We start from the raw sequence: 15,986 nt of genomic DNA, 5'->3' as shown, positions 1-15,986 counted from the left end.
CTCTCTCTCTCTCTCTCTCTCTCTCTCTCTCTCAGTATATATATATACATATACACAGATATGTATGTGTGTGTGTGTGTGTGTGTGTGTGTGTGTGTGAGAGAGAGAGAAAGAGAGAGTACGGCATGACTATTCATGTGTTTACGCATGTACACACAATTTATAGAAAGTGATAAACACAGAAACAAATACATAAAGGACATTAAATTTTAAGAATAACAAATCCAAGCATTAACATGAACGTATTTTTTAAATCATTCTGTTTGTTCCAACAATTATATGATTAGCTTGGGCCAAGAATTAAGGCCCATCCTCCCACATTTTTGGGGTAGTTGAGAGAAAAGCACTACAGTTTCAAGGATATTTTGTGTTAAATGAAATCTTAAGATCAACCTGAGAAGTTAATGAGATCCTGACTCAAATGGAAACTAGGAAGTGTTCAGATCAAGGACTGGTCTCATATGTACAAGGTCTGCTTCAACCTCAAGTACTGAACACAGAATTTGCAAATTTTTATAACATAAGTTAAAACTTGACATAAACAATACAGAAACCTAGCATTATTAACACCAATTAAAATTAATATTTTTAACAATATTGGGTTTAAATTACTAAGTTATCATTAAATTATCTTGTGCATATTATTGTACAAATCAATTAATTGCTTACTGTAAATCTCAAAGTAGTCTAGGTAGAAATTTATCTTTTTTCTTATAATTAAAAATGTCTTTAGGAATAATTAGGACAATGTCAGTATAAATAATATGAGAAAAAAATGAAATAACCAAAATTTTTCTGCAATGAAATTTTTGAAATTCACAGGAACTGCAAAGATGATGTAAAAATATTTATAGGGTCAACCGTGTGTTTCCCAGTCATTCCGAAAAACGTTACTTGAAATTACACAACAAAACATGCCACATACATTGCAGGAGTAAGGAACTGGAAGAGAACTGCTGAGTGTTCTTTTGTTGTGAAGCAGAACTTCTCAAGTGTATTTTTTCAATAAATTCTTTTCATTTTCTTTATGATTGCTTTTGTCGCTCTGGAGTCTTGTTATGTTCCTGATGAGTTTTAGGAATTTTTTCTATGAAGCCTTTTTATTGATACATTGATTGAGCTTATATTGAATCTATATATAACTTCACATAGATTGGGTCTTTTAAGAAATGAGAATACTTCCACCTCAAGAATAAAGCATATACAATTGTTTATTCATTGCATTGTAAGTTATAGTTTATAGTTTGTATGTGTGTGTGTGTGTGTGTTTGTGTGTGTGTGTGTGCAGATATTCCCTCTGCTTGTTCAAATACATATATCTTTCTTTGTCTTTAGCTGTTTAGGAATTGTTTCCTTAATTATTTTTCAATCATGTGGATAATGCTAGCATAATACAAATATTATTTATTAGTATGTTTATTGGTTTTTGTATTCTGTTGCCTTTTATGGTCATTTGTTCTATCAGCTTGTTTGGGAATATTTAGGATTTTAAATATAAGATTATGAAAACAAACATAAGTTGGAGATGAGTTGGAAGTGAGTTAAAATTCCTCTGCATAACTACTCTAGTTAGGAATTCCAATATTATGTTGAATAAAAGTGATAAAACAAAACAAAACAAAATTCAGTTAATTTTGTGTTATTCTACTGTGGAGGAAAGCACTTCACTGGCCCCTACCATCCACTGTGATGTGGTATGTGTGTTTGCTAAAGATGCTCTATGTGTCCATTCTTAAGCTAGGTACACTAGAGCTGGACATCTTGTATTATGTGATACAAATTGTAAGGCAACATTATAATGACTGAAGTCATAAGGTTCTACATCTTCCTGGGTATGTACTTCCTAAATCCTGCTACTGTGTTCACTTCTAAGAACTAGATATCTCAGAGTTATGGGGAGTTGATGACAAAGGCTCTGAGCCACCTTTTCCTTCTTCAGACTCTAACAACACATTGAGTAGTATTGTGACATCAGAAGAAACTGACATTTATAAATGATTTGTTTAATCCAAACTTAGATCCTATCTTTTAGGATCCTACTTACCATAGTTTTCTCTTTTATAGTTCTCTCCTTTATCACATGGAACGAAAATTCCAAGTATTCCTTGCCCATATGCATTTTGGCACTTTAAATGAATAGTGGTTTCCCACAGCTTTGACTAGTGGAAGTACTGCATCTCATTCTTATTTTTTTTAAGAGGCTCACATAGACAACAGCATCTGCAGACACTAAAGTGGGGGCCCATTTGAGATCCCCAATCCATGTTTTAATCAATGTATAAGGTATGGATACAACACAGTAATGTGGCAGTTTGGCAACAGGTTAGCCAGCTCTAGTCAATGGCTCAGCATTGAACTCTGGATCTCATAGGAGCTGTTTTGGTATCTGGAACCTACATAATGACTATGGTATTTTTGTTCATTTGGTTTTTAAGACGAGGATCTGTAATCAGTTTATTTTATTTATGATAACAATTGAAACTCCCTTGTCTGAATGAAGTCCTAAATGGCAAGTGGGTTGTAACAAAAAGTACCCTAACACAAAGGCATACAACAACAGTAAGAGGCATAAACTGTATCAGTTTATAAACTGTACTGATGGATTTCATCTGGTTCTTTTAGACTGTCACTTCTATTTCTAATAAGGCATACACATATTTTTTTCTTTAAATAATGAGCTGATATTAATACTGATGTCTCTCAATTTTTAGTGTTGAAACTTAGCTGTCAATCTGAAAATATTAACAGATGTTTTTATTTAAGTACTGGCAGAACTCTGATGTATATGATTAAGAGCCTCACAAAAGGAGCTTTAAGTACCTCATTTGCTCTTTATTCTATGTGAGAGTTTATTGGGTGAACTGCTTGTGAGACAGGATGCTTCACAAGATATTTTCCATCCTAAGGTACTTTTTAAAAGACAATAAATATGATAATAGGATATCTACATAAAACTCCTCCTCTCACCACTCAAGGATTTATGCAGAAAAGTAGATTATACAATTATAAAAGCAAGAAATGATCCATAACACCAAGAGAACAGTGTCATCCAGACACAGCAGTACTGCTGTATGTGTGACCTCACAGAGTCAGTTGTGGCATGCATGAGGTTTACAAATAAACAAGCCAGATATGTTCCTGGCATTGCAAGGTGGAAATGGGTATGCAATTCCATCCCTAACTGACAAAGAAAAATAACTAGTTTTCTCTAAAAGGTATATTAACTATACTTTAGATTGGCCTCTTGAGTAAGCTACTCTTGATAAGGAGTAGCTGGCCAATATGAAATGAACCAGACATAAATGTAGTAATTATGTCATTTTTATTTATTTATTTATTTATTTTGTCTATTGTTCTTTTGATAGTATATTTTGGTTTCCATTTTTTGTTTTTCATGTGTGCATGTGTATTTTTTGGGTTTTTTTTTTGTATGTTTGTTTTTATTTTTTAAAGGAGGAGGAGAGAAAAATACTTAAACCTGGGTACATACAGAACTAGGAAGGATCTTGGAGGGAAAAGGCATGATTACAGATATAGTATGAAAGTTATTTTTCAATGAAAATAGATTAAGAAAATTTGTAAATGTCAACGTAAGTCACATCTGAGTCCTTATAAATTGTTTTATAAATTTCAAGTTTCAGCATTCGAAATTCAAATTCGGAATTCAAAGTTCAAAGTGATTGTTATATTGAAATATTAATAGAATTTGATTATTTATCTTCATGAGATCTCCTTAGAAGTGGATATACAAATTGCATTTCCAGTTTTATTTGTTCGTATTCAGTACAATGACTCAAGCGTGGTAATTTATTGTGTTTATCCCTGGTTTCTAATATTTTCCATTGCACTGCTCATTTACTATCAAGATGTCAATGGGAATTGTTTTTTATAAACAGGTAAGTCCTGATACTCCCATAAGCCATATGCACACATATATCCTTTTAAATTGGAATCATCAATTATGTCTCAAAAGACAATAAAGTATCACACATTAAGCCCTTTGTATATTGGGGAAAAATTACAGGTAGCTCTATCTATCTATCTATCTATCTATCTATCTATCTATCTATCTATCTATCTATCTATCTATCTATCATCTTTCATCTCTCTATCACATATCATCGATTTATCTATATATCCATGTGTTTTATTGAATCAAAACTGTCTAGGAAAATCACTAAAGAGCATTTGTCCACACTGTGTCCTGACCTTAAAGCAGTCTCTTGTTGTTGTTGCAAAATAAATGAATTCTGCACTATAAATAAACATCAAGAATTTTTAATCTTCTATGTCTTTGACAAAAAATATAAAAAATGTTTAAAAGAAATCTGTGACTTGATATTTCATTACTTGTCTGTTCACATTGCCAAACTCTGAGCTGATCATAGCACATATTTCTGCAGTCCTCCACTAAACGGCTCATTTCAAAGTAGTTCTTACTCTTTCATAGCACAGCACTTCTGTTGTCAATGTCACCTTGACCCTCATAGTCTTTCCCTTTTTACTGGCCCCATTTCTTCTTTCTTACTCAGTCCCTGTTCAAAAGCTGACATCTATTTGAAGCTTTCCCAGGAACACCTATCAGAAATCAATTTCCTGTTACCAAGGTTTTGATTTCAAGTTCTATTGAAACTCATAGGCATTGAACTCAAACTTAGGTAATGACCAGGTGTCCTTCTTGTTCAACCTTTCATCCCTGAGATCTAAAAGAGTATTTTGCACCTAGAGGAAACTCTCCACATATTTGTTGAACAAGTGGTTAACTCGTACTTAGAAACTGCTCAAACAGATTTTAAAGAAAATCATTATTAACATAAGTTGTATTTTTCTTAAAGTATGATAAGTAGAAAATCAAAGGCGTTTGTGATTAGTCACTGAACATGCCTGTCTACTTCATGAATTTTCTAAATATATAGTAATGTGTATACCTTCCATGCTATTTCATAGAGAGAACCAGGTTTAGAATCAGTTGATAATCTGACTATTTCAAATGAAGTAACTTAGACCTATTTTAAAGTACCATGCTTTCTGATCACATAGGCCACTGGACTGTCTATTACTCTCTATCTACAAAATTCTGCTCAATTGACCCAGCTTAACCTCGAATCAGGTCGCTGCTCTTCAAAGTGACTTCTAGAGTTTTATCTCTGACATAGATGGAAATATAAGTGGAAGTTTTATGGTATTTGTGAATTAAATCAATCTTGGAAAGAAAACTGAAACATTGAATTTGACAGAGTCTCTGTAGGTTAAAAAGATGAGTCAAATATGACAACCTGAACCTTAAAAATGGTAAGTACAGGCCTTGACCTGAGGATTAAAAAATCAATTGTTCAGTGCCAGTATCTGAGACTTCACTTAATAGCAAGAGGGAAAAAACATGTCAAATAAGTTACCAGAAAAAAATTTAAAATGTTATTTATAAAAATTAAATGCTTAAAATAGTCAAGGTACTTTTCTATTCACCAAACATTGACCCATGATATCAAATTTGTATATTGTAACTAAAAATACATTGCCACATTAACATCTACTGAAAATAAAATAGGCCAGTATGGACTACATTAAGACTGTAATAATAGCTATCTTCTACCTTTGAGCATTTGCTTTGTGCTTGGGGGTTTGAAAACACAAACTTGTATATTTAGATAGACCTATTAATGTCTTTTGTGGCACATGGCAAAGAAACCTCAATGTCAAATTGAGGTGCCCATTTTTTAGCTGTTGGATATGTTGTATGATGATAGCTTTCTTAGTACCATTCACTCAAACTATCCAATAAAAGAACTCAAGAGAAGATTTATTAATATTTAAAGAATTATTATCATGATTATAACATTACATATAGTATATATGAACAAAGTCACTGTATTATAACATACAATATTATGGCTTTCCATTACTAGCAGAATAAACAAAAGTAAGTAAATATTATTATAAGCAAACTTGATCCATTATGTTCAGAGGAGAAAATGGTGATGCAAATAGAAATGATGTTTGCTGGTGCAACCTACTCTGGGAAGTCCTTTTAACTTTTACATGTTCTCATGATCATTGTTAAACCATAATATTATTCATATGTACACACACACATGTTTAAATATATGTTTCACAGTCCCTGAATATCCATTCCATCTGGTAAATAGATGAAAATAATATTTCATGAATTTCTTTGAACTGTATGAGACCTGTAGTCACAGTTAAACATGGGTCAATTAAGCTGAAAATGTCTGCCCTAATATATTTATCAAGCCATCTTTCTACAACAGAAAAAATAACAAAGCAGAACATAAGGTATAACCTGTACAATTCATAAATGTATATGGCTGGTCTCTATGTGCTTCATCGCTATGACAATATAGAATCAGAATGCTACTATTGAGTATCATCGTGTGCAAGACAATGTTTGACATTTTTAACATACTTAAAATTTTTTTATAAGTTATACCATTTTTGAATAAAAAGTATGCCTTCAACTTCTAGAAAGATCTACTATCAATGAGAGATTATACAATATCTGAAATGTCACTTATTACCAATATTTGAGCCACAAATAGTTATTTTTTCAATATCACATTATTTTTTCTCATACAATTATATCTATATTTATGTATATTAATTTACTTTAGATTATTTCAAAGTTTCATTGTATTTAAAAATATTATAACTTTATAGGACATTAATGGCCAAAGTATATGGAAGAATTGTTTGTGTCTGAGCCTTTGGACTATATTGACTTGAGGAGAACTCTGGCTTCTGCTTACTACACTGGAGACATGTTCCTAAGTATCATGCTTCCTCAGATTAGATTTACCTCAAGCTTGCGGGAAGAAATATCACAGACAATATTCTGTGCCCTTTTGAATGGCTCTCATAGGCCAGAAGTCTAATTTTCTCATTATTGGTGTTGAAATTCATCAGTTAGTTAATAAAATATATGATAGGTTTGCCAATTTTAAAGTACTTCCTATGATGACAAATTAAAAATAATGTTAAACTATATTTATTACATTATCTCCTCATGGAATTTTTGCACATCTTCTGTAGAGGAAACTCAGGACTCTTGAGTGATTTATACTAGATTTCAGCAAAACTGACTTAATTTTGAGTACTTTAATGTATGAATATGTCAAAGTATTCTTTTACATTATTTTAAATATAATTTTATCTCAAATATACATTACCTATTTTAAAAATCTCACATATATATGTGAGAAGAAATTAAATTCAAAATGAACTTCAAATATTAAGTGTTCACTGTTCATTATGCAAATGTTTTTGTTCTAGTTTGTAAGCCTTGGTTTATTCTTTCAAATAATTCTTAGTATTATGACTTATAAAGCTAAAAATATTGTTGACCACATGTAAAATTAGTTAATAAAACTTTACTAAGTTAAAACTCCATCTAAATATAAAGTTATTTTATAAATGTTAAATATTACTATCCTTTACTCACCTGCTAACTCAAGAATGTATTCCTGAAATCTTGTACCTATACGGTTAGTAGCAGTGCAGTTATATCGTCCAAAGTCGTTGTCTGATGTGGGGGCAATCTAAAAATAATCATATTAATAAAAATGAAAGTGCTAAAGCATGAAGAATATTTTAAAATCTGAACCACAGCTACTACTTGTATAGTTGTTCAATTATTTTCATATAACTTCTCACAGAACTCTTTATCCAGCCAACATTCACAAATAATGCAAACATATTTTATGACTATTATTTTTGAGACTTCCAATTTTTTAACTTTCACATAATTTTTCCATTTATTTGCCCTCTACGAACACACCAATATAGTCTCCTTTCTGTCTTTCAAATCATTGCATCTTTTCTCTTTCATTGTTTTCACATGCATACATGTTTTGAATTCAATGTTTATCTCTAGACCTGCATGATTTTAATTTTTTATGAAATATATTTTGCAAGAAAAGAATGCCTTGTGAAGATGCTATAAAAAGGAATTTTATACCTCTGTAATAATTACTTTGGTTTCATTTTCTGTTTATTTAGGAAAAAATCTGACCACAATTTCATAGATTAAAATCTACAATTAAGCTATATTTCTAAATGTATAAATGCCACCTGCTCAGTTTGTATAATGAATGCTAGGATTTTTAAAGACAAATCCACCAAGCTGGGCATTCAAAGTTGAAGTGATTCAAGCTCTATCAATTCATCAATTGGACCAATGTATTCATTTTGATGCATGTATTCAATGGCAAAATTATTTATCTTCTGATTTGCAAAGCATGTGGAAAATATATCTTGGAGTCAATATAAACTCAAAGCAACTGGAATGTTGAAAACAGAATGTTACTACTAAAAATAGATTCTACATTGTTTTCTTTCTTTACTAGTTTTTGTTTTGGTTTCTTTTGCCAGCATGATCTTGTTCTGTATTCCATGCTGACCTCAAATTCACTCTAAGCTCACTCAAGCTCTCTTTGAACTTTCTGTGATTCCCTGGCCTCTGACTCTGATGTGTTGAGAATATAAGTAAGCCATTATGCCTCATTTTGAATTCAATGTTTATCTCCAGACCTGCATAATTTTAATTTTTCATGAAATATATTTTACAAGAAAAGGATTTCTTGTGAAAATGCTATAAACAGAATTTTTAAATATGTAATAATTACCTTGGTTTCATTTTCTATTTGATTAGGAAAAGATCTGACCTCAGTTTCATAGATTAAAATCTATAATTACGTTAACATTCATGGTATTAACTGGCGAAAGTTGGGGCTAACTCTGTATAATTCTAATGTGCAGGAATTCTTCAGTCACAATTCTTCAAAGATATTTGATGATGGTAATACATATCATTTTCAATTCCAGTAACTACTTAAAGAGATGCTATGCTAATAACAAGAAATGACCATTAATTCCAACCTGATCCTAAAAGAGAGAAGAAATCATCTTATGGTAATGGGAGGCTATTGAAAAGAGCACAATTTTGAGGTCTATTGAAGATGATTATTCTGAACAAGTATAGTATAGACAGCACTTCTAGTTGCTGTCCCTCTAAAGAAAGTTCATAACTTAACAGTTTAGTACTCCTATTTAACTCCCTTTAACGATCCTGAGATAAATTAGAAGCTCATTATCTTCATATATGACTTTTAATAAACCAGGCTAATTTCATTCTATTACAAATATACTAGCAAAACTTTTTTTCTTATCCCACACTCATGTGAGAAAGATTTTAGGATGTTAAACAAGGAAGATGGTGTTTAAGGCATCAATACGACACAGAAGCAACAGAAACATAACAGATTGTGACTCCAGCAGCGTTTTTGTTTGTTTTAAAAAATAATAGTTTATGAAAAAGACATTTCTTCTAGAACCATTTTCAAAAGGCTCAGTTTATGAAGAAGAAAACTGGCTGGATGTTGAATTGAGAACTTAACAAAAAATAAAAGGCTGAATTCATAGACTGTCACACTCATGGAACAAAGCAACCAAGAAGCTAAGCTTTACAAGTTAATGATCAGTAATTACTTTATTATGTTATGGTTAATAAAAATAGAAATCACTTAACAGAGTGCAGATTGAAAGAAATGGGAAATAGAAATCAAGGAAAAAAATGAAGAAAGCAAATCAGGAAACAAACAAGAAAGGAAGAATTAACTAAGCCTTCTAAGAAAGTAATATGGAACTTTCATCAAATAATGTATTTTTTCTTCCAGATATAATATATATCTTGAAGATAAGGATATATATATGTATACATATCTATCTATGTATCTATCTATGTATCTATCTATCTGTCTATCTATCTATCTGTCTATCTATCTATCTATCTATCTATCTATCTATCTATCTATCTATCTATCTATCTATCTATCTATCTCCTTACAGATGGTGAGCCACCATGTGGTTGCTGGAAGAGCAGTCAGAGCTCTTAACTGCTGAGCCATCTCTCCAGCCTCAAACAATGGTTTTTACAAGAAAGTCAGTGTGAAGTTTGGTTTTGACTGACAATGTCTCTGTGGGTGTCCCTGTGAGTATGTTTCTTGAGAGAATTCTTAATCTGGGCTGCACCATCCTGAAGTCTAAGACCAGGACAAAAGAAATTGAAAACAAAAAGTATAAAAGGCCATCTGGTACAAACTGTCTCTTGCCTTCTACTTCTCATCTAATATAAAGATAATTCTCTACTACCTTGTCACACCTTCTGAAGCACTGTCCAGGTGTATTATGCTAAATTACTACTACCAGAGCAGTCTGGAACACTATACCTAAATAAATCTGATATTAAGTTGTTCTTTCTAAACTTTGGTAATAAGGTTAGAAAAGTAATAAACTAAAAAAGTGGAAGATTTAAAAAGCTTCCCAAAATGTAAGGTGAAATAACCAAATGTACATTATCAAATATTAAGTGAAATTTAAAATATTTCCAACATATACATAATCATTGATATCCCTCAAAGTGCTATATTTAGGAACATATTGTAGAATTACACATTATTAACCAACAATAGCTTTTATATGACAGCCAAAGAATAACAGTTTTAAACAAATAGTCAGTGGCATTGTCAGCATTAAAGTTAAACAACTGACTTTTAAAAACTAAAGTATTATATCAGTTCCCTATTCTTTTTGACATTTTCATACTTTACTTTCAAAATGTGAATTTATGAAAAATATTTCTGGATATATGAAGACAGATCACTCACAATAAATAGAATGTTGTGCCAAAACAAATTAAAATTTAAAAAGTAAATATATAATTTATATAAATATTTCAATGTGTTATTATAGAAATTTAATTCTATTCTCTTGTAATATCTGCTAAAAATATCATTATTGATGTTTATGTAAAAGCATACCTCGAGTATCATCTTTCTTCCTACACTGTGAGTTTTTAAATGAGTTGTATTTTTAGCTGGTAAGACCAATTTCTCTCTTCTCCAGTGGATTGATGCAGGTGGATTTGCTTTCACATCACAACTTATATTGATTGGATTTCCTTCCCAAGAGTAATACATTGTCTGATTTGAAACAAACTTAGGAGCATCTGTAAAACAATAATATACAAATAGACATTATAATCTCACCATTTCATTAGTACAAATATTAGTAATTGTTCCTTACCCACATAAAACATTTATAATAGGAGACAGAGACATGGCTCAGTGGATAAGGGTAATAACTTTTCTTCCTGAGTCCATGAGGTGATTCTGGCATCCACAAAGCTTTTACCATTTCAGTTTCACTAAATTCCACACTCCCCACAGAGAATGCATTCAGGTAACATACAGACATATATTAAGCAACATAAATAAATAAAATACTTCAAAAGAATTTCTAAATCCCTAATTTTGTAATTTTTATATAATATTAAGGCTCATGAAAATATATGGCATTTGGATATTTACAGAGTTCAAATAAAAAGAGGTGAATCATTAAAATAAGAAAAAATATTTAGAACTAAATTTACTGTTAATGTTCTATTGATTGGTTAGAATTAAAAAATAAATAGCCAGTATTTCTGGAAGACTCCATGATGTAGAACTTAGAATGAGATTTTAAAATATTATTTAACAAAAATAATCAATGATTCTTATAAAAATCTTTGATTTTTATAAAGAGAGCTATCATGACTGCCCTCCAAAAGACCCAACAAGCAGCAGAAAGAGCTATTCAAAAGAGCGAAGAAATAAAAACAACTTAAGTGCCCTTCAACTGATAAGTGGATAATAGAAATGTGGAACACATATATTCTAGCAGCTTCACACATTTGTATGTAAGTAGGTAAAATGGAGAATAAATAGAACCCAGAAAAGGAAAAAGAAGTCATGGTTGAGGGGAGCACTAGAGAGGGGAATAATAATGAGAAGAAATAAAAGGGGTGTGCAGAATTAATTCAGGGGGGAAGTCAATATATGAAGACAGAAAAATGCCACTAAGGACGTCTGAACAATACATAATAAATTATATTATTTTATTCTTACATTACATGCTGTGTGTGTGTATGTGTGTGTGTGTGCATGCGCACACTTGCACAAGCGCTCACCACCAAGTGCCATAGACCATCTGAAATTTTGTATTAGGCATGAGAACCCCTCTTTCCTGTTTTTGTTTCCAGAGTACAAGTAGTTGCCAGAACAATACGCTATTGTTGAAGTCCTTGTTTGTTTCCCAGGTACTAAAGATAAATCTCTGATTCCAAAGGTGCCATTACTCCTCAGATACAGGCCTTGGAAACTCAGAGCTCCGATATGACTTGGAAACTTTCTCTCAGCACTAAGTTTCATAGCAATAGAAGGTGCTATGCAAGCATCCAAGGGAAGAAGTCCTACTCCGTGGCAATGCTAAGCAACCCCATCAATGATCATCAGGGCTAGGTAACCCTAGGTACAGCAGTGGCACTCATGTCTTCATGGTAACCAACGGCTGACTACTTCAAATAAGTGCTGCTCAATGGGGCTCAGTGGAAGAATCATGTCTGGTATTGGAAACAGCCAAACCCTGTCCCCTGGGGTAATGAGCTCATATATCTTAGAGGCAACCCTCTTATGACCACTTTACTAAACCAGTGCAATTCATAACTGTGTACCCAAACTTTATTTTTATACCCACAGGTAAATGTAGCTCTTGGTATTCTTTGCAACAGATGGAGACCATTATGGGAAACCACACTGCTTAAAATGACAGATTGCTTCCTTCTATATAAAAAGATAAACTAGTTTTTCAAAGTTTATATATATACCACAATTTTTATATGCAGACATCAATTTAGAGGCACTTAGGCTGATTCCATATTTTGACTAATATAAATAATACATATAACTTTAATATGTGCATTTATTTTACTTTGGTCATATATCATCAGTGGAATAGCTACATCACACAGTAGTTCTACTTTTAATTTTGGAGTTAAATCTCTATATTGTTTCCCATAACAACTGACCTATAAAAAACAGTACTCCCCAAAGTATACTGGAATACAACTTTTTTTTTTGTAGCCTTTTTAGCCCTTACCTATTATCTATTTTATAATAAGCAAAATAATTGAAGTGGTATCTTATTATTATTTTCATGTACATTTCTAAAGAGATAGTGAAAACCTTTAAGACTACTTTTCAACTGTCTATGTTTATTTTGTTGTTGTTGTCAACTTAGGGTATTTGCTGACTTTTAATCATGCTGCTTTCTTGTAATTGGGTTGTTGATAAGTTCTACTGTAAGATTTGTGATTATAGACCAGGAGAAATGGCTCTCTCAGCAGCACTGTACATAATAGTTAAAAACCATGAAAGATATACAATACATACTCCTGCGAATGTTCTCTTGAACCTGTTATGTCTTGTCATAATTAAATTTTATTCTTCCTTGTCAAACATAATTAGTTCATTTTGCACATGAAATCATCAGACTATAACAATAATTACTATTAAAGAAATGTATAGTGATAAGTGTAAACAATGATTGAAAAATGATAGCTTTTCTTGGGAGTGAGTTATGAATATTGAAAATTGGGTATGAATACCTAACTTTTCCTGTGTAGACATGTTTTCAGCAATTAATATTTCATAACTTACAATCGGGTGACAATGTATTCAGGAATGTTGTGGTAGAAAATTGCATTTTTAGTTAAACATTGACATTGCCTTCATTAGAAGTTATATCAATTTTAGTTAAAATGAACTATGTCATTTTCCTCCCTCTCTCTACTACAATCATTTCCAAATAAACCCCTATTGAATTCTCTTAACTTGAGGGTTTCTTTGTTAATGATATGAATATAAATATATGTACAAATGTATCACTTAAACCTGTGAGCTAATTTAATGTTAAATGGGGTGGTATCTTATTGTTATTTTCATGTACATTTCTAAATAAGAGATAGTGAAAACCTATCTTGCATGTGTATTATTTGAGGGCTAGCTACTTGATATTGGAAAACCAAATATGGGATTCATCAAAAGAAGACACTATTTACCAAGCTCTCATGATTCTTTACATGCTTGTGTTTGTTTGTCTAGAGATATAGCCCCATGAAATCACTACCTCCAACTTTCCTTGGTAGAATGTTTATTCATTTTGTTCTTTGTCAAGCCTTATTTCAACACCACAGTGTTGAAGATTTATGGCTGATATTTCCCTGTCACCTCTGTGACAAAACTCGAAGTAGACTTTCTGGTCCTCTGGCTTTCAAAAGTTTCTCGTACCTCTTCAGTATTCCCTGAGATACAGATGCAGGAATTTTTCTTATCATCGAGTTGGATTAGGTGTGATATCACTACTGGAGATTTGGTTCTAAATAGTATAAAACATAAATTGAACAAGCAGTTGGGGGAAAAGCCAGTGGGCAGTTTCCTCCATAGCTTCTTTTTCAGTTTTGTCTTCAGGTTTCTGTGTTGACTCCTGTATTGTGTTCCTTTCACACAGTAGTGTAAGCTCTGAGACAAAAATATCATCTCTAAGTTGCTTTTGGTCAGAATATTTTGTTGCAGCAATACAAACTCTGCAAAAAAATATTTCAGAATAATTTACTATATATTTCTAAATTTCTAAAAACATAATCCAGTTGTATTTATCAAAAGAAACACCTATCCACCCACACAGATCACATCATTATTTATAAATGGTTATAGTTTGATAGGAATGGTTCCCATAGACTCTTTTGCTTGGATGTTTATCTATAGTGAGTGGCATTGTAAGGAGATGTGGCCTTCTTGTTGGAAGTAAACCACTATAGACGTGGGCTTTGAGGTCACATATGCCTAAGCCTCACAGAGTATAACTGACAATCTCCTGCTACCTGCAGATTAAGATGTAGAACTCTCAGCTCCTCCAATACTGTGTTTCCTTGCATGCTGCCAGGCTTCCTGCCATGATGCTAACAGATTGAACCTCTGAAATTGTAAGCCAACTTCAATTAAATGTTTTCCTTTATAAGAATTGCTTTGGTCATAGTGTCTCTTCACAGCAATGGAAACCTTAACTAAGACATAAATATACACAACAAAATGAATCTGGAATGTCTATTAATTGAATATTTTTGTTATGCCTGGTAGTGATTGTACATGCCTTTAATCCTAGCACTTGGGAGGTAGATGCAGGCATACTTCTGAGTTTGAAGCCACCCTCATCTACAGAGTGAATTCCAGGACAGCCAGGTATAAATAGAGAAACCCTGTCTCAAAAAACACATTAACAAAACAAAATCATAAAAATATTAATTTTATTTAAATTGGATTGATTGACTTAAACCACTTCAAAATCCCCTAAAATCCATGGGTTCTATAATAAAGGACATATGTGATTAAGACAAATTTAAAAATACCTATGGAATTAGGTCTTTGTAAATGACAAATCATTGGAAAATATAAAAGACAACTATTGCCTTTTTGCAAGGTAACAAAGTAGGGTTATTGTTAATTACCTCAGATGTATAAAATTCTTTCCCTACATAGAATTTGTTAAGAGAAATAGTATAATGGTTGTTATTGGAAATAATATTAATTACTTTAAGACTATTAAATTCTAGAAGAATATACCAATTGGTTATCCAATACCAAGTGGTAAATTCTGTAAACATGTATACAAGTGACAACATACAGATTGATTATAGTATATTTATATTTTTAAGAATTTAAGCATATGCATATAGATACTTAACAACAATTAATGGAAAATAATATAATGTGAATTTGGAGAAAGCAGAGGAGGACATACAAGAGGATTTGGAGGCAGTAAAGGGTGGAGAGCATTTTAATTATATACAATTTAAATTATGTAAAAAAATTTTAAATTTAAATGGTCAGTAATATCACTTGCATTTCGGAATAGGATATACAATTTTAAAATTAACTATCAAAAACAATAAGTACCAGAAATATTACTTTCTTCCCTTCCTTTCACCTGTTTTCTTCTCTTTTCCTTTTTCCTTCCTTTCTTTCTTCCTCCCTCTTTCTTTCCTTCCTTCCTTCCTTTCTTTCTTTCTTTCTTTCTTTCTTTCTTTCTTTCTTTCTTTC

At 31.8% G+C, this 15,986-nt stretch overlaps 1 protein-coding gene across 2 annotated transcripts in view; it reads right to left on the bottom strand.

The window, feature by feature from the left end:
- Ncam2 (neural cell adhesion molecule 2) overlaps positions 1 to 15,986 on the bottom strand; it is a 409,274-nt gene that overhangs the window by 85,666 nt on the left and 307,622 nt on the right. For both annotated transcript variants that reach the window (XM_031364293.1, XM_031364292.1), the window contains exons 10-11: positions 10,833 to 11,020; positions 7,457 to 7,553 (exon numbers count right to left, since the gene is read on the bottom strand). In XM_031364293.1, the coding sequence (XP_031220153.1) occupies positions 7,457 to 7,553; positions 10,833 to 11,020 (285 nt within the window). The remainder of the gene's footprint in view (positions 1 to 7,456; positions 7,554 to 10,832; positions 11,021 to 15,986) is intronic.

The sequence above is a fragment of the Mastomys coucha genome, unplaced genomic scaffold (assembly GCF_008632895.1).
Source record: "Mastomys coucha isolate ucsf_1 unplaced genomic scaffold, UCSF_Mcou_1 pScaffold12, whole genome shotgun sequence".
NCBI classification, from domain to species: domain Eukaryota; kingdom Metazoa; phylum Chordata; class Mammalia; order Rodentia; family Muridae; genus Mastomys; species Mastomys coucha.
Note: the sequence above shows the minus strand (reverse complement) of the source record. Positions and strands in the feature narration are given on the sequence as shown.